Source organism: Carcharhinus amblyrhynchos, chromosome 25 (genome assembly GCF_965287045.1).
Source record: "Carcharhinus amblyrhynchos chromosome 25, sCarAmb.v2.hapA, whole genome shotgun sequence".
Lineage (NCBI taxonomy): Eukaryota > Metazoa > Chordata > Chondrichthyes > Carcharhiniformes > Carcharhinidae > Carcharhinus > Carcharhinus amblyrhynchos.
This window is the reverse complement of record NC_137348.1, coordinates 22196515-22216675: the sequence shown is the minus strand read 5'-3', so window position 1 is coordinate 22216675 and position 20161 is coordinate 22196515. Positions and strand designations below refer to the sequence as shown.

Sequence of the window (20161 nt, the reverse complement as noted above, 5' to 3'; positions counted from 1 at the left end):
AGATGTCTCGCTATTTCTTTCTTGATGATAGATTCAAGCATTTTCCCTACTACAGAAGTTAAGCTAACTGGCCTATAGTTACCCTTAAATGCTTAAAACACTTAAATTTGGCATTGTAAAATCTGATGTTTTAAAGTGAACAAAGAAACCTCCATAGTTTCTCAGGCTTGAGCCACATTGGCTGCCATCATCATTTTAGCTACTAATCACTCAGAGATAATTCCCCCACTGTTTGAGTAAACCAAATGTGAATTCAACCTAGGCTGTGACTGTAACCCCAAGTCTTCCGGTTTGTGATGCAGCACACTAGCTGTGCTGCAACTGGGTTGCTCTTAGGTTTAACAGTGAATGGTTGAGTTCACTCAAAATCTACTTTGTTTTCTGCTATTTCCTTTGAAACTATCCCACTGCATCAAAAGTTTGTAAATGGCGCAGACTTGACTTAGCATTGAGGTCCATCTTGATGTCAAAGTTAACTAGACCTTTGAAAAGTTATTATGAAAAGAATTATAAAAATGAATAATTAAAGGTGTTTATAGTTTTGGCAGTAAATGTCAGGATGTATAATCATTTTTCTGGTTTCTCTGATCTGTAAAAGCCTTTTGTCTAATCCCATGAGCTTGTCCATGCTATGAAGAACATGGGTCGCTGAAAGGGTTAAGTTATGTCCACTGAAATAGAACAGTTGTTACTGTGTAATTATTTTTTCCAATTGCAGTGCCAAATTGTAGAGCACAATGAGTGCACAATAAAGCCTATGGGGGGATTTTTTTGTGAGCAATATGTACTTTCATGTCTGTAAATGTCAAATTGCTTTTATTGCAGTAAATCCAAAATGCTGTCAGCATTTTGGGCGCTTACTCAAAGCAGGCCAGTACTTCAAACAGATGGTAAGCTGGTTGCAAACTAAAGGTGCTGGATGCAGCACAATAACTGGTTACACATCTAACATCTAGGTGCCACATAGAGCAATGATGTGAGCAATGTCACCTTTTAAGAAAACACAAAAGAACTGGACTATGTAACAGTGTATGCCATTCTCATTTATCTGCTGTACTTTTAAAGTCAGCATTCTACATCAAAAGGGGCATTTTTCTTTAGCTAGACCTTTAAATAACACCCTAAACCTATTCTACCCTTTATCAAACTTAAAAATCACAACATTAAATAAAATGTAAAAAGGCATCAGAACATCGATCATAAAGGATTGGAAAGAAATTGCGTTCTTTTTCTTTCTGGAACAACTTTGTTTAGATCAAAGTACGCTGCTATCTTCTGTTGAATTACACACTTTACCACCTCTGCCTTGTCCCTTTGATCTATTAATTAAGAGTACTCCAGTAGCAGGTGGCACTGATGCAGTGCAAGACAAATTGGACACATCTTTTTCTTGCCAAGCAAAAACCATTTAGCTCACAATACCATTCCATTATTTAAAAATGAAACAGAATTGGAAGGAAACAAAAGTGGGACACAGATAATTAATAATTTTGTCAGAACAACACCATAAATGGATTTTAAAAGAAAGAAATCAGATAATACAATTATGTTTCTCCAGAAAGAGACAATTTTAAATTTAGGATGAAAAGGAGTGAAATGTGAGGACTGCTGATAAAGTACCAGAATGCTTTCATGCACTCCTGCCCCTTACTATAGAAAAACAAAACACTTGGCAGATTAAATAACATTGTTAAATGGACATGAAATAGAATAATGGAAAGAAAAAGCTTCAAAACAAATTGGTATATTAAATGTTGAGTTCAGTAATACAAGTACACAGAAGAGAGAGCTAGGCCATACTAACCACATCATTAGGAAGGCTTTGAAGATCATCAAATGGTGTTTCCAGTGTATTGTTGTCCACATTTAATACCACAACATCTTCTAAGGCCATATTCCTCACTTTCTGTTGTAGAAAAAAAATCAACAAAAAATTTCATCTTAAGGAAATGTGTCAACATATCCTACCTAGTTTTGAAAAATGTTATTTGAAATCTAAATTGGTTTATAAAAACTGGACTGTACATTTGGGAGTAAAACTACTCTGAAAAACCAAATTACTCTTTGTTATGTTACTGATAAACGTTATCAATTTCAAAAAATGTTTAACTGAAAAGTGCAATTGCAAGATAGTTTAGGAGAACATCATTTGGGGTGCGTATATTTGAGATAAGTCAATCTACCTATCATAGTGCATTTATTTGAAGGTTTGTCACAAACAATAAGCCTTAAATCTTTAATGATTTAATGTCAACACTTCTTGGAATATCAGAAAACACAATCTAGGTAATTAATCTTTTTTAAAAAAACCGCATATTTACTTGGCATTTCCTTGTATTGCTATCAGAATAAAACCATAAGTAGTTCCTTGGAAAAGAATTAAATAAAGCCATGCTTCCATCAGTTGGTCAAGTTTGTATTAGCTGTGTGCTACAGTTCATTTGAAGTCCTCACACTGATGGAAACCTATCTATGCATTATTGGTATTATGAACGAAACACTCCATGCAATCAAAAGGTCCAGAAATCCATCTTAGCAACTGCTGAACACATTGTTTATTACATCTATAAATGTAGCTTACCAAGAATTACAGACTTAATCAGTAAGAGCTGTTTTCTCAGTGCAAACAGTGCTTTGAATTTTCCAAATGACACCAACACAGTTAAAATGCATTAACTTTTCAAACAAACTACAGGGGGCCTTATTCACCAGCCTATTAAATAGAAAGCAGTTAGTACTATTTGTCTTGATGATATGTCTTTTTAAACCCTCCTTCAAGATATGACTTAACCACACTGCCACTTGCTATCATTTTCTCAGGGTGACTGAATGCAATTTCAGACAATTAAAAATATACAAAAGTGTTCTCCAAATCCCTGAAATAAGATAAGACTTCAAAACCTCAAATACCACAGAAAGGCTCATCGCTCGGTCCATTCTCTCCCAGCTTCAATGAGCACAAATAAATAATGAAACTAAATTTTCATCAACGATGGTATTCACAGTTTTTGGTACTTTAAACTTTACCAGTGCTTTGACTCTAAAATGATTTAAGGGATTTTGGTGAGAATATACTTTGTTTCCTACAAGACATAAACTTGTCCTTTTTACGGACAACAATATGTCAATCTGGCTGCCAGAAGCAGGAAAAGCTGATGATATAAAATTTTATGATTTCATGCCCCAGCAGCAGACAGAACGACTTAATGAAATCCTCGTCAGATTTACGATCTGAAGTAGCTATTCAACAGAAAGATATGGTTTGGCAAGACATGTCCTTTGACCTTTAAACTCTTTGATCCTTGCACAGCGTGTGGGCTGCTAACCCCTTCTGTGCATTTTCCACTTTCCTGTTACCTAGAGTCCTCAGCAGCACTGATCCTAAACAGGTGATTTTGGGGTATATTATCACAAACAGCTGTGACAAACTGGCTGTCAAAGGTCTGCAACTAACTATTCAAACTTGAAGGATGCCCAAGAAATTTTCCCTTTGGTAAATCCAATGAAGAGCATTTTCTGTTGTTGTAGTTTTAAATTGAACACTTCCTGCTGACTTTAGTATACCCAGAAGTATCATCATGGCTATTAATGTGAAACAATTAAATATTATATATTGCATGCACATGAGGCAGTCCTAGCTATAAACAAAGTGGGCAACTGGGATTACTTGCAATGAGAGAGATGGAAAATGGGGATGTCTTAAAAGGATGAATTACAAAATCCATTCTTTAGTAATTCTACATCTTATTTCAACTATAAAAATAGCTCTTTCTGCTGTTTAAGTGGATTCATTCAACATACCTTGATGGTAAAAGTTTAAGCAATTGCAATGATTGCATTGCCTCCCAATGTTTCCATTGTTGAGCACAGACAGTGAATCTTTGCAAATTAAAATTCTTATTGTCTATTGGGCATCAATGACATTAATTAAAAACAATGCCATGATTGTTTTTGTAGAGATCCTACTGGACTCTGCAATAGGATATTTAGTTGAACTTCATTCTTCTCCATTGTTTTTGGAATGCAGATGGAGATGCCATCTTGTTTTGTGTAAAGGGACTGATTATGCTAGCTGACTCGATGGAAGTCAACTATGTATTTCCTTCTTTTATTTCAGGTTAAAGTATATATTCTTAATTTTTGCAATGCTAAATGACAAAGGGAAAAATTGTGCTGATTTCTCAGTTAAGCATCTTCAGGTTAACAGCCATTTGGAGAATGCAGCATCTCTCCCAATAGCACAAGCCCTGCCCAAGTTGTTCACCTTTCCTTCCACATATTTTACAGATAAACCATAGAAAGCATTCTTTCTGATTGTATTAAGCTTGGTATGGCTCCTGCTCTGCCCAAGACTGCAAGGAACTAAAGGTCGTGAATGTAGCCCAATGCATCTCGCAAACCAGCCTCCCATCCATTGACTCTTACTACAGTTCCCACTGCCTCAGCAAAGCAGCCAGCATAATTAAGGGATCCCACACATCCTGGACAGTTTCTCTTCCACCTTCTTTCTTCGGGAAAAAGATACAAAAGTCTGAGGTCACGTACCAACCGACAAAAGTACAGCTTCTTCCCAGCTACTCTCATGCTTTTGAATGGACTTATCTTGCATTAAGTTGATTTTCCTCTACACTCTAGCTATGACTGAAATACTACATTCCACACTCTCTCGTTTCCTTCTCTATGAACTGTATGTTTTGTCTGTATAGCACGCAAGAAACAATGCTTTTCACTGTATGTTAATTCATGTGACAATAATACATCAGATCAAACATATTATTTTCCCATTCCTTTTCCCTCCACATATTATTCATCTATATTGGCACAGTGATAGCACTCCTATTAGATCAGTCGGATCTGTGGAGATTTCAACATGTGATCAATGCCAACACCTCAGTGCAACATAGGTGACTGCTGCACTGTTGGAGGCACCATCCTCTAGGCACGCATCTGAGGCTCCATTTCCCCTCTCAGGTAGAGATCACAGCACTACAGAAGAAACAAGTGTTCTCTGAGTATCCTGACCAACTTTTATCTCCCAACCAAAAGCACCCTGAATAGGATTATGCTGTCTGGTAATTGGCTGCAATGACAAAAGGTGAATAAAACTGGCCATGAAGGACTTGCATCTTGATGATATGAAAGTGGAAGGATGCTTCTGCATTTTCTAAGGAAGTAAGTCAGAAGGTAGGAGGAAATAGAGGGAAAGAAAAGAAATAACTAGAGAAGTTCTTCAATATCACTGGATTACTTTTGAAGTATAGAAACTGTTGTTACACTGGATATTACAACAAAATGCCACAAAGTTACCAAATTTTCAAGTTTGGCTTGGTGCAGGATAAGCCCCCATTGACTCTATCTGATTGGTAGAGTGAATAGTTGATTTGAAATCACCCATCTTATACCCCTGATGAAGTTAATATTTCTACTATACATTTTGAAGTCCATTTGATTCAAACAAAGCCAAGCCAAACCAATATTCATTTCCACATCAGCCTTCTGTGCATGACTTCACCATGAAAGTTTACAATACATTTTAAGTTGTGCATTGCCTTGATCTTGTGCTTCACTGGTACAAACAAGTATATATTATTATATTATTATTACAACTTTACTTTCTCTTTATTTGTATTTTAGCTTAGATTCCTCTTCATTCATCACAGCCACTGAATTCCTTTTCTTGAAAGTATTCCTTCCAACAGTAAAAAATTCTTGGATTTTGTAAACCTTGATTAAATTGGCAAGGTGACAATCCTACCTTCCTTTAAAATAAAGCCGTTGATACATAGACCCATGGGAAATAAAAGGAAACTCTGTGTTTTATTTATGTTGCCAAATCAAGAAGTATTTGGTGCCATGTTTCATTCTGCAAGTTGTGAAAGGAAAAAGTAATCATACATATAAATTACAATGAACAGACAGAATCCCAAAATTCCCACGTTACTATGAATTAAGCATACTCAGAACCATCCACCCACAAAATGAGCCTGAATCTAAATATGCTGTAAAATGTTACATTGTTATAACAAAGACATATTTATGATTTTGATTTTCAATGGTAAAATCAAAATTTAGACCTTTCATACCAGCCCAATTGGTGCCCTAATACGTCAACATCATTTTGGGAATTTTCATGACAGATATGCTTACTGAATATTAATCTATTATATTTACCAGTTTGGAAACTATTTTCACCATCAAAATGGATATTATTCTGATTTCTGAATATGGAAAATTCTACTTTTATATAGTTACCCAATATTTCGAAAAAGTCAGTAGCTGATTTCATATATTCAGTGTAGATTGGCACCAGTACCTGATGTACTTTTGAGTCTAGCTACAAATCATAGGATATTCAAACCACAAACATATAGTTCAAATGTTTCAATGGTAGCGTGTCTATTTATCTCATTTTATATTACAATAGTAATAATGCTGAAGACTAAAAAGAGATAGAGGTACAAAAGATAATTCTAATTTGATGTAGGTTGAACAAATTAGGTAAACAGAGGTCATCTTTACAGGAAAATAAACAAAGTGTAGGAACCTGTACAATCTCTAAATTAGCACATTTCAACTATTTATTCCTAAATATAACTTGTACTCAAATTAGTCAAGGCATTCGTAAGTCAACAGGTTAATGTACCAACGTGAAGGCGCAGTATGTATGTTACTGAGATGTAGAGTTATCTGTAGTAAACTCTGCTCTTCATTTAACATAAATTAAGTTAACCTACTGCAATTTTACTTCATTACTCAGCAGATACTGTAAGATTTCTTTAACAGCTGATGGTCTCTTTAGGCTTTCACATTGCTTTTGATTAAGCAAATCAGTATAAATACAAAATAAGTGATGATTGGAAAACTAGATCATTGTCTATTTATTTATTCATTTGTGGGATATGGACAATGCTGGCTGGCCAGCATTTATTGCCCATCCCTAGTCACCTTTAAGAAGGTGCTGGTGAGCTGCCTTCTTGAATTGCTGCAATCCATTAATTTAGGATTTCTCCAATAGTTTTCATCAACAGATCATCTATATTCTTAGTCCTGAAAATAGATGAGTGTTTGAGACATGAAATCCTTTCCCATCAAACAAATATATGGGAAACCACCAGAAAACAGACTAAGCTGAATATCACACACAAATCTACTGCCTTTATAAAAGTTAATATGGCATTAGTAAGAATCCATGTGTGAACAGACTTGTTTCTGTTGAAAATGAAGCTTCAAAAGATTTTCATTAAACTACTAGAATTAAAAGCCCAAAAATCTTTCTCATGCATTTTCCAGATTGTAAAAGGTCGATCAAACCATTAACTATTCAGACGGCTGGTCTAACAATGTATTCAGAAGTTTTTTGGAGATATGTTGTGATTGGAAGCCTGTGTCCAGTGGTGTACCTCAGGGATTGGTGCTGGGTCCCTTATGTATGTAGTGTACATTAATGATCCAGACGTAAGTGTGGGTGACAGTAAATGTGCAGATGACATAAAAATTGCTGGTATGGTAAATAGCAAGGAGGAAAGCCTTAGATTACAGGATGATACAGGCAGGCTGGTCAGATGGGCGGAACAGTGGTAAATGGAATTTAACCCTGAAAAGTGTGAGGTGATGCATTTTTCGGGAAGATGAACAGGGGAATGGAATAAACAATGAACGTCAGGAAGTACAGAAGACCACAGAGACCTTGGAGTGCATGTTCGTAGGTCTCTGAACACAAAAGGTCAGATAGATAAAATGGTTAAGATGACATATGGAATACTTGCTTTTATCAGGTGAGGTAGATAATAGGAAGAGCAGAGAGATTATGATGGAACTGTATAAAAAGTTGTTTGGCCACAGCTAGAGTACTGTGTTCAGTTCTGGTCATCACACTATAGGGAGGATGTGATTGCATTCAAAAGAGTGCAGAGGCGATTCACCAAGGTGCTGCCTGGGCTGGAACATTTCAGCTGCGAAGAAAGGGCTGTTTTCCGTAAAGCAGAAGAGGGCCCTTCAAACAATATCAAGGCAATTTCCCCTACTGATAATATCCAGACATTTATAACTTATACTTGAATCAACAAGCAGTTAACTTTTATGTCTGGTTTCCTTTGTGGAGCATGGTATTTTCATCTTAGCTGAAGAATCATGGTCACTACTGCAACAGACTGCAAAATGTTAATGATTCCTGAATTCATACCCACACCTTCCTAGAACTGGTAAATCTGTTTGTGTAATGTAGAAAATTAAAAATAATGAATAATAGTTGAGAAGTGCTGTTACTGTTCAAGTGGAATATTTGTTTAGATACTTCTGGAATCTGCCTGCAATCGTGGGAACGGGCTGCATCGAGTTTTGTGACAACATTCATTTATGTAATGTATAGAGCTAAATGTCTGGTACAGAATTCATCTCCCACCAGCAGCATCTATACAATGCATGCAGATTTAGACCCAGAAAATCTTAATTTTGTATCAAACTAGAATGCTAGGCCATTCACCTTCATTTATCAAATTAATAGATTTATGTTCCTCATAAGGTGACACTCTCTGATCAATCTTTCACTGTATCCCTTTTGGTAGCGTCGAGTCTAATAGGCAAGAGATTCCCAAATTCAATTCCTAACCTCTACCAATCAAGATAATCCAATAAAGTAGTAAGGTTCCCACTTCTGATTACGAAGGAACTGGTGTTGGGAATGCATGCTAGGATCAATTTGGAGCTCTACAATGACATATTCTGTGGTCAATTAGCCTGCAAATGACACTCACTGTCTGGGCTCAGGGTGGCCAGAAACCATACCCCAGGATGAATCACGGCTCTCAAGAAAGGAACTGAGAAAATTAACAATGACAAAGTAGGTTACGGGTTGACACACAAGCAAACTGGCAAGTGTATATTTGCTAGTACAGAAGTTACATAGCGCAGGAGAAAAGTTAATGCTGTGGAAGCACAAAGTAAGGCCAAAACAGTGCAATTTCCTTGCAATAGTGCAAGGTTCTTCACGCAGAGAATGGTGGGAGTGTGGAATGAGCTGCTGGACAAAGTGGTAAATGTGGGGTCACTTTTAAACAATTAAGAAAAACTTGAATGGGTTCATGGATGAGAGGGGTGTGAAGGGATATGGTCCAAGTGCAGGTCAGTGGCACTAGGCAAAAAATGGTTCAGCACAGACGGGCCAAAAAGCCTGTTTCTGAGCTGTAATTTTCTATGGTAATCCAAAGTAATAATTTCCATGTCTTTGGGGTACCTGGCACAGAAAGCACTCCCTCTGTGGTTTTGATTCTTAAGAAAGGAACAAACCTTCATCAGGGACATGTACTGTTTGTAATTTAGCTCTACTGAAATTAATGCAGCAGTGTCTCTTGTTGAATAATTTTCTTGTTGAATTGACCCAGCGTATATTTGCATCTACAATCTTTGCTATATCATTTTCGCAAAATGCCAAGTGGAAGCAAGGATCTTGGGTGATTTCATACAAGAACCAATGGAGCTCTAGCCATGGTAGCCAGCTTTCTGAAGTTTGTGTCCATGATTCAACTAGCAGAGGCCTGAGAGATGGCTGACCATCTAATGGTTTGCCTGTCAGCCTTGCCATGGGAACACCAAAAGACAAACAAAAAAAAGTCACTTTTGAAAAAAAAACTGGCATTTATTTTAGTTTTCAAGTTTTCCTGCAGAAAAACTGAAACACTAATTGGGGTAAAAATCATTTAGACGACACTATTAACAGATTGGCTTAATTATAAAATAAACAACGCATCTGCCTAATCTAAAAAAGACCAATGTTATTGTACTTAGCAGCAAATGGCTGATTGAATATGTTTTCTACCCCCCACCCTGGTTTATTACAGTAACAAAGAAAAACATAGCCTAAAGCTAAAAAGTATGAGGCTGAGACAATGGGCAAAATTTTCCAGCCTCCCAGCTGCATGTTTCTCAGTGGTGGAAGGTGGCGCGCTGTTCGCCAGCAATGGGATCCTCTACTCCTGCTGCTGTCAATGGGATTTTCCATTGTTGGCACCCCACACTGTTAAACCCATGGGCAAGGCTGCACTGCTGGTGGGACCAGAGAATCCCGCTGGCGTGAATGGCCTGAGATTTTCGGCCAATAACTAAAATCTGGCCATGATTTCAGATTTATGGAATTTTATTTTCAGAAAGCAGTAAAAGGCACTCAACTTTATCAAAGAATGCACATAACGTGGGTTTGAACTGCAGTTTTAAGCATATGCATATATTAAGATTTTGTAAAGCATCGTTTGCCAATCTTTTATATTCTTAAAAAGGCCTACAGCACAATTCATGATTACTCTGACCTAGCATTTAAACCAACTTCTTCAGGTAAAATGAAATGCTGGTAAATGTATACAATAATTATGCTTTTAAATGTTAAGAGAAGGAAAACAAGAGGGTATAATACATTCATTACAATAAATCCTTTGCGTTTTTCATGCCAATCGTAAGTAAAAACACCAAGGGTGACAAATGCTGAACTTTCTATTGATTTGATAAGATCACAAAGTTCAGATTTTTGAATCATGTCGTGTTTTTCACATATCAATGTAGAAGACTGAAGTGAGTGATCACAATTTTAATAACTTTTAAATACTTGTTCTGAAAACATCAGCTTTAAGAAAAATATGAAGAAAGCTTATATCTTACATAAACTGACTTGTAGTTGCATTTTAATAAGATTATTAGAAATAACTAATAAGCCTGTAAAGAGGTATAGCAGACGTGATCCATTTCCAGTGAGAAAAAAAACTCGGAAAAGCAGCCAGCATAATCAAGGACATACTCTCTTTTGCCTTCTATCAAGAAAAAGATACAAAAGTCTGAGGACACGTACCAACTAACTCAAGAACAGCTTCTTCACTGCTGCCATTAGGCTTCAGAATGGACCTACCTCGCATTAAGTTGATCTTTTTCTACACCCTGGCTACAGTATACTTTGCCTGTATAGCGTGCAAAAAACAGTACTTTTCACTGTATACTCCAGACAAATGTGAGGTAATGCATTTTTGAAGGTCTAATACAAATAGGAAATATACAGTAAATGGCAGCACCCTTAAGAGTATTGATAGGCAAAGGGATCTGGGTGTACAGGTACACAGGTCACTGAAAGTGGCAATACAGGTGGAGAAGGCATACCGCATGTTTGCCTTCATCCGCTGGGGTACTGAGTTTAAAAATTGGCAAGTCACGTTGTCACTTTATAGAATCTTAGTGAGGCCGCACTTGGAACAGTGTTCAATTCTGGTCACCACACTACCGGGAGGATGTGGAGGCTTTGGAGGCTTTGGAGAGGGTATAGAAAAGATTTACCAGGATGTTGCCTGGTATGGGGGACATTAGCTATAAGGAGAGGTTGGAAAAACGTCATTTGTTCTCACTGGAGCAACAGAAGTTGAGGGGAGACCTGATAGAAGTCTGCAAGATTATGAGAGGCACGGACAGAATGGATAGTCAGAAGCTTTTTCCCAGGGTGGAAGAGTCAATCACTAAGGGGCGTAGGTTTAAGGTGCAAGGGGCAAGTTTTAAAAGAGATGTAAGAGGCAGATTTTTTACACACAGAGAGTGGTGGGTGCCTGGAACTCATTGCCGGGGGAGGTAGCGGAAGCGGATACGATAGTGACTTTTAAGGGGCGTCTTGACAAGTACATGAATGAGATGGGAATAGAGGGATATGGTCCCCGGAAGTGTAGAGGGTTTTAGTTAAGCTGGACAGCATGGTCGGTGCAGGCTTGGAGGGCCGAAGGGCCTGTTCCTGCGCTGAAATTTTCTTTGTTCTTTGTTCCAATACATGTGACAATAGTAAATCAAATCAAAAATACACTTACCTCCATTAAACTTGAATGCACTCCTATGAGGTAGGGCATTGGAGCACTAAGAACAGAAAAGAGAACCCAAGTTAATCATTGTGATTATCCATGGCGTTCATAAACAGATTGATTGACAAATCATCTAGTTCCATTTCAGTTAGATCAGTAATCTTAAAAATTAGTATTTTTGAATGTGAATTTTAGATCCATTTAGAAGGCTGTCTGTAGCTTTATGAAGCAAAAACTTCTCTCTCAAAATAGGTACAGATTTTTAGAGCTACAATTATTCTGGTCAGAACACGTACTTGGGCACCTCTAATAAGATCATGATGTACACAAATCACTCAACAAGTATCCCATCATACAGATTATAGGTGAAGTTATTGGGGATGAAATTTGACTTCCGCTGATGTAAGAAATGGGGGATATCAATTCAACAGCCTATTGCATATGCTGCCAATTTTGTATAAATTTTCATTAAAGTTAGTGGAGATGAAAATTGGGCTGTATGTAATAGAAGCTGTTGATTTGCTATTCCTCATTTTGTGCTACCATACAGATTGATGTTTTCTTCCATGTCATAGAATATAAAATATTTACAACACATTTCAAAACACAATACAGCCTAATTGTTGCTAATTCAGTTTTATCCATCAGAAGTCAGTGCTTTTTCTCATTAATTCTTTCATGGGATGCATACATCGCTGGCTAGGCCACCATTTTGTGCCCATTTGTAATTGCTTTTGAGAAGGCGATGGTAAGCTGCCTTCTTGAACCACTGCAGTTCATGAGGTTTGGATATACCCACAATGCTGTTAGCAAGGGAGTCCCTGGATTTTGACCTAGCAACAGTGAAGGAAAGGCAATGTATTTCCAAGTGCAGCTTAGAGGGAAACTGCGGCCCTGGTCCTTCAAGGTGGTAAAGGATTGAAACGTGTTGTCGAAGGAGACTTGACAAGTTGCTGCAGTGCATCTTGTAAATGGTACATACTGCTGCTACTAGGCATAGGTGGTAAAAGGAGTGCCAATCAGGCAGGCTGCTTTGTGCTGGATGGTGCTGTTTTGCTGTTAAAACCAGTAAACTGTTGAAGTATAATGATTCCACAAGCGATCACAAAATCTTCCAGAAATAAAATGTACACATATCCAGTTTTCATTTCCACCTTGAAGAAAACCTTTGCCATTTAAAAGCTATATTCTTTATTTTTTCCCCTCAAAGTGCTCCACAGATAGATTTACAAAAGAACTGTTTAGAAATGAATATATATAAAAAATAGCACAAGGCTCAGTGAAAGCAACATGACTACTCACAATGGGAACAACGCACACAAGTCAACAGGTTGAATGTGTTAAGCCATCAAGAGAATAAAGCACAACTATATAAATATTTTCATACAGTAAAATAGTAATATATCAAAACCCTACTTCCGTATATATAGTATTACAGAATTCATGCTGGGCCTCGATTGAAAGTGTATCTTCAATCTTATCCTTCTATTTTAACATCTTATTCTTAATCCCCAATACAGCATGTGTCAAAGATGAAAACATTCTGAAGCTTTGTTCATAAAACATTCATGAAACTTGTCTTTGAAAGTTAAAAGATCAGCCAGAGTTTTTCCTGTAAAGAAACTGGCATTTCAACATGCTAGGATATGACGCATTCAAGTTACGGCTGGAAAAGTAGTACGCGTTTTGTTTTTTTTCTTATTTATGATGCTTCCACTATTTAGTCAAAAGTGGAATGAGATCTTCCATTTGGCATTGCAACATAAAGCGGGCTTGTTGAAGAATTTCCAGAACCAACTGCCCAGCCTATTTTAGCCCGAGTTTTGCCTTCCTTTACATTTGAATATATGATTTTTGATTGCACATTTAGAAATATACATAATTTTTTGACATCATAAAGTTTCACAAGATACAGATAGATGTATTTAGGTTGTAAAAAATCGGAGTTCAATACAGATCCTGGAATCACGGGTTTGCTATGATAGAGGAGATAGAGGTGTGGTGGTAATGTAATGGACAAATAATCCAGAGGCCAGGTAATCCAGAGGCTAATATTCTGGGAACGTAGATGCAAATCCCACAACAGCAGCCGGTGGAATTTAAATTGAATTAATAAAATTTGGAATAGAAAGCTATAAATCATGACCAAGGAAATTATTACTGATTGTTGTAAAAACCAATCTAATTCACTAATGATATTCAGGAAAGGAAACCTGCCAACTTTACCCAATCTGACCAAGACACACAGCGATATGGTACACACAACTGTCCTCTAAAATTGCCTTACAGCCATTCAATTCAAGTGCAATTGGGGATGGGCAACAAATGCTGGTCTCATCGGCGACACCCTCATTCCACGAATAAAGCTTTAAAAAATTCTGCTGTTCACTACTTAGAGCAATTTTGCAGAACCAACAACTCCAAATATAGCATCTTTTAAATTTGCATAACTGGAATTAATCTTACTCTCAACTGAATCCATTTCAGCTGAGTTTTGCTAACAAAAACTGCACATCTTACTCTCATATAGCAATTGGAGGTTTCCGGCTACTCATCCAACTAGCAAACATCCCAACCTATGGGAGTATTGCAAGGTTGGCAAATAATCACCAAGTACCAGGAGTACTGCAGATCCTTGTCTCATTTTCCAATCCCAGATTAACAGAAAACTGCTCTAATTGAGCTGCTTACATTGTGAGCTATCCTACTGCGAGTGAGTGCTACATAATAGGAGAAAACAAGTGTTTTGACAATTAAATTCAACAATGCATTTATTTGATTATTAACATATGTTGCTTAACTTGTTAATAGCTCCTTAAAAGCTAGAAAACTGCACAATGGTGGGAAAATGGTCTCAGTTTTAGATAGGTAGATGTGCAATATAATTCAGGGGCAAGAAGGTTCTTAAAGTGTTGCAAGGTAGTTAGGAGTTAAAGATAAATGAGCCTGTAAAGTGTAAACATTTGCACTTTTAATAGAACAGGCAAAAGTCATGGCAAACTATTTGGGAAATATCCAACCCAACATACATTGAAAATTGTTTTCTACTTAAGGTCAGGTAGAGGGCTTTGGCAGAAAAAGGAGAAGTTCATCGATTTTTGGGTGTGGAAAATTCTGATGGAGAGAGGGTGGGAAGGCCACTTTGGGGATCTGTGCAGCTGGGCTGGGAAGATCTGGCAGGATGGCAGGAGAGAGGGTGGAAGGAACAAAAGCATGTAAGCGAGGTGGCCAAAACTATGCCAGTAACGGGTGCAACTGAGGCTTGTGATGGCAATAGAGATTAAATTTAAATAACTGTTAAATTAAATTAAAGTTAATCAAGACATTTTAAATCAAAATAAATTTTCTTGCAAGGAATATTGTAAACTTAGCTAGAAAAACTGATCTCTAAAGTACCATCTTAAAAAAGTGATATTTTTGGAGGAACTGAAAAGTACAAATGATGATGAAATATGAGAAGAAAGCTGTGACAAACTTGACACAGAAAATGCACAATAACAGGAAGCACACACTAGTTGCAAGACGTTTAATGTACTATGCACTGCCTTTTATTTGTTAATGTTTAACTAATGGGGATTAGAAGCATAGAATAACACGTAATGAGATAAAGTTGCTTGGTCTTCTGTGCCAGTAGCTTCCACAAATAAGTGCTGTCTTCTTATGAAAGATCAAACTAACTTGTGATATCTTGAAGGAAATGAAAAGGTTTAAACTCCGGGTTTTCTCCTTGATCTGCCAAGGTAACCAAACAAAATTATAGGGAATGCCACAGTCTGAATACACATTCGCCCTTGAATAGAAGGTTACGACTTGAGTCATCGCTTGAACCTGCTAGCAATTACATTCCATTCAAAATTAATCCTCTTAGTTTGATATGATTGCAATTGTTCAACTGAATTAAAGTCTTGTCACTCACCACAATTTTGCTATTGTCATCCATATATCATACTGGTGAGTGTGGTTTTTTTAGTCACAAATGACAAAATCAGAAGCAAGATGTGCAAGTGATTCTCAGCAGTGAATGACAGTTAGCTGATAGCGACTAATCTTACCCTTAGCAGCATTAAAGATTTCTCAAATAGTGAAGCACTTAAAAGTCCTGGCTGTACTCTTATAAACATAACATCTGGCTTATGTCAAACTTCAGATGCAGCTCATTTTTATATCTCATGTAAGATTAGGTACATCTCCTAATGGGTCAGATAAGTGTGTGAGTGCACGCGTGCATGGATGTGTGCGTGTGTGCATGCACAAAGTATAATTAGGATGTGGATTGTTCATGCAAATATTTAAGCAGAGTTCCACTGTCTATTCTAACGCTTGTTGAAATTTCTGGGGTTCACTCAAGTTTTCTTGTGCAATATTATAATTAACCTGTTACAAAACATGTCCAAAATAAAAGCAAAAGTATCACAGATGCTGGAAATCTGAAATAAAAATAATAAATGCTGGAAAACTCAGCAGGTCTGGCAGCATCTGTGGAGAGAGAAACCGAGTTAATGTTTTGAGTCACTTCTTAGGAAATTCTCCAGAACAAAAACACCTTCCATGCATGAACACCAAATTTCCCTTTTATTGTGCATGTCTGAGAAGCTGCTTTTGCAGAACTGAATAAAAAAAATTTTAAAAAAAGCAAATGTTGGGAATATTCATCAGACCAGGCAGCATCTATGGCGAGAGGAACAGAAATAATGCTTCAGGTCTGTGGTACTTGCATACAGATGAACCTACGAAATAGGAGCAGAATTAGGCCACTCAAATCTGCTCCAGCATTCAATAAGATCATGGCTGATCTGATTGTAACCTCCCGCCTACCCCCGATAACCTTTCACCCCCTTGTTAATCAAGAATCCATGTACTTATGCCTTAAGATATTCAAAGACTCTGCTTTCACTGTATTTTGAGGACGAGAATTCCAAACACTTACTTCCAAACAGCCTTCCTAAAAAACATTTCATCCCATCTGTGTCTTAAATGAGTAGCCTCTTACTTTGAGATTGGGTGGCATGGCAGCACAGTGGTTAACAGTGCCAGGGACCCGGGTTCAATTCCCAGCTTGGGTCACTATCACATGTCCGTGTGGATTTCCTCCAGTGCTCTGGTTTCCTCCCACAGTCTAAAAGATGTGCTGGTTAGGTGCATTGGCCATGCTAAGTACTCCCTCAGTGTACCCGGAATGTGGTGACTAGGGGATTTTCACAGTAGCTTCACTGCAGTGTAAATGTAAGCCTATTTGTGACACAAGTAAATAAACTTTAAACTTAATGACCCTCTAGCTCTAGATTCTCTTAAAGGATGAAACATCCTCTCCATATCTACCGTGTCAAGACCCCTCAGAATCTTAAAGGTTTCAATCAAGTCACCTCTTACTCATCTAAACTCCAGTGAACTCCGCATCTCTTCACTGTTGCTGCCTGAACAGTTAAATATTTTCAGCATTTTCTGTTTTCATTTCAGATTTCCACTATCCACAGCATTTAGTTTTTGTATAAGAAGGGATTTTGCCTGGAAAGTACATACCTTTTTGAACTGAAGTTCTCTCAAGTGTAAGAACTAGAATCATAAGCAAGGCGTGAGTTGTGTCTCAGGGCTACTGGTTACCTGATCTCCATTGCCTCAACTGAATTGAGATTTGTTAGTTTCCAGCTGGGCTGCTACTTGATGTAATTAACCAAGCAAGGCACTTCATTAGTATTGGAGGTATAAAAGAATATCTAATTTTTATTCACTTGATCTGCACCTCTCTAGGCTAGCTCTCTCAGCAACCATCTTGTCAGCTAGAAGATCTGAGAGTTGTCGAGTTCCCGGTTGTGCTTGACAAAAACAGACCCATAATAAAATTCAGAAGAATCAGTCACGCTGTGTGCCAGGAAGTGAATGAACCAAATCTTCTCTAACCAATAAAAGATTATGAGAAAGACTTAACTTTGCCGCTGTGTTTTGTGACAGAACTGGGCTCTAAACAGAAACAAAAAATCAAGGAAAAGCATCCCATAAGAACAACACTCTGATATTTAAGAATCACATCATTACACTTCTGCACGCAGAGTCCAGTAATGAGTTTTGAACATGCCCTTGTCAAGGAACCCCCACAAAGTGGTGAATGAAAATATCTGAGTGTTTTGTTAAATCAGCAACTGGTTCACATGGTGCCAAGAGAAGACTGAATTTGCAGCTTGCCTACTGTTTGTTTATATACCTGACTACTACATTACTACTAATTACAAAGAAAGAAAATGTTGAAAAGATAACTAGGCTACCCAAAGTTCACATTTGTTTATCTACAAGGACTTGCATAGTTGGCGCCATAATCTTCAAGTTCAGACACTATCCTGTGAGGGAGGTGACCATTTGAAGGAAAGAGACACAAAATGTATTTGTTATTCCCAATAAGAATGTTTGTCTCCTGATTTGGGTCATTACAAACATCCTCACTGATGGCTTATCGTTTGGGATAATAAAAACTGTGGAGTAACTATAGTATTAGATTAATCTGCAAAGATTTCCAAGCATTTCAAGTTATATCTGACGGCTGCTGCCAACAATTTCAAGATCCACATGCAATTCTGCATCTATACCACAGAATTAACACAAAAATAAAATAATCCCGACTGGAGTGACTTGGATGATTTCTATCAGTGATGATGAAAATATCCTCTGACTGGTTTATGACTGATTTTTATAAAAGATGAGTGCTGCATGGACTATACCTGGGATTCCTTCCAAGTAAAAAGACAATTTCTTCAAGTGGAAGCAAAAACAAAGGCACTCCAGTTTCTTTCTTTGGAGTTATTGCTGTGAAAGTGTGGATGCCACTGAAGGTAAATAAAATAGAAAACCGAACAAACTTACAGAAAAGTGTAGTATCCTCACAATTCTGCGCTACTTTAAATTAAGATTGTAAAAATGCTCCACACTTAGATTTTGTGTTAAAAACACATCAAGCTATTTTCAGAGGAGCTAGAATAATGGAACATTTTTAATACAGGCAGTTTATTCCAAAAATAGATTGTTCTTTACCTTTGTTAGAAAAAAATTTAATTATCCATTAATCTGCACTAAACAGTTAATTTAAGTAACACCGCAAAGTGGAATTTAGTGCTTAAAATACATGATTTTTAAATAATTTGAAATAAGGGGTTTTGGGTTAAAAGTAGGCTACACTCTTTCTGTCCAGTTTACTGGTTTAATTGATTTTGGAAGACAAAACCAGAGATAAAATTCACATGTTCCCAACAGAACCCCAAAGATTATAAACCTTCACTTCATTTATGGCAATATACAATTTCACATTTGCCATGTAAAATAATAAGTGGCAACAGATCTGGTTGGTCGAGAACACTACCAAAGTACTTCGAAGTGTCACATTATGGTTTCTTGACATCAAGCAGTTTACTTTGGTGCATAAATAAGATTTCATGTATGTGTTTTAGCTGCTATCCACAGGAATGTTCACACATCACTGAGAGAAAGGTCTTACAGCCTAAACCCTTTCCAGATGACATACAGCGAACATGTTTTTAATTAAGCATATTCAGGAAAATGACAGCTCGATGTCAGAAGAGCAAGGCCTTGACCACGGCAGGAAGTCTTGAGACTGCAAACGTCTTGTCTACTGGAACCCTGGTCACTGAACTGTACAGAAACAGGAAGGTCACTCCATCCAAGAAAACTGGTAATTTTTAATATGTTCAGAAGCCAGATAGGAACAAAAACTGTCACACAGCTTATACTGCAAATGTGTAGCTGCAAAGCTTAATTAACAGGATCACATCTTGCTTTCAATCTTCAAAATTACTCTGGTAACTCAGACATAATAATGAAACTTCCAGCTAAGATGTCAGATAAACTCACTTTAAACATGATGAACAAACTAGCAGGCAACTGAGAAAATTAAATGAACGTTCCATATGCACAGGAGAATTGTAAAGAGCAGCCAAATGTGAGTAGAAGTACAAAATGAATTGATTATGATTGGTAATAGAATTATTCATATGGATCAGCACAACAGGTATGAAGCATCAAAGAGAAGTGCACAGATAAGTATTTTCATCAATTAAAACCATTTGGAACTGTTGAACAGTACTAAAAACAGTTTTTGATAGTTACACTAAAGGGTATGTTGCATTCAGTAGCAGCAGATAATATCTCACAAACTTTCAGCTATTAAACACTGGGCAGGCACAACCAGAGGGTCCAGAGATTTACACGAAATGATGGAAGCACAATGAGCAGAGTGTGGGGTACCAGAGGAATGGTCGGAAATTTTAACAGAATAGCAACGGCACGTCAATAGAGTACATAAAATCCACAGCGTGTGGCATCACAAGATGCGCCGGAGTAAG

General features: G+C 37.3%; 1 protein-coding gene across 11 annotated transcripts in view; it reads right to left on the bottom strand.

The window, feature by feature from the left end:
- Window positions 1-20161, bottom strand: part of dennd1a (DENN/MADD domain containing 1A) — a 547788-nt gene that overhangs the window by 208002 nt on the left and 319625 nt on the right. For all 11 annotated transcript variants that reach the window (XM_080211932.1, XM_080211937.1, XM_080211934.1 and 8 more), the window contains exons 11-12: window positions 11826-11871; window positions 1805-1906 (exon numbers count right to left, since the gene is read on the bottom strand). In XM_080211932.1, the coding sequence (XP_080068058.1) occupies window positions 1805-1906; window positions 11826-11871 (148 nt within the window). The remainder of the gene's footprint in view (window positions 1-1804; window positions 1907-11825; window positions 11872-20161) is intronic.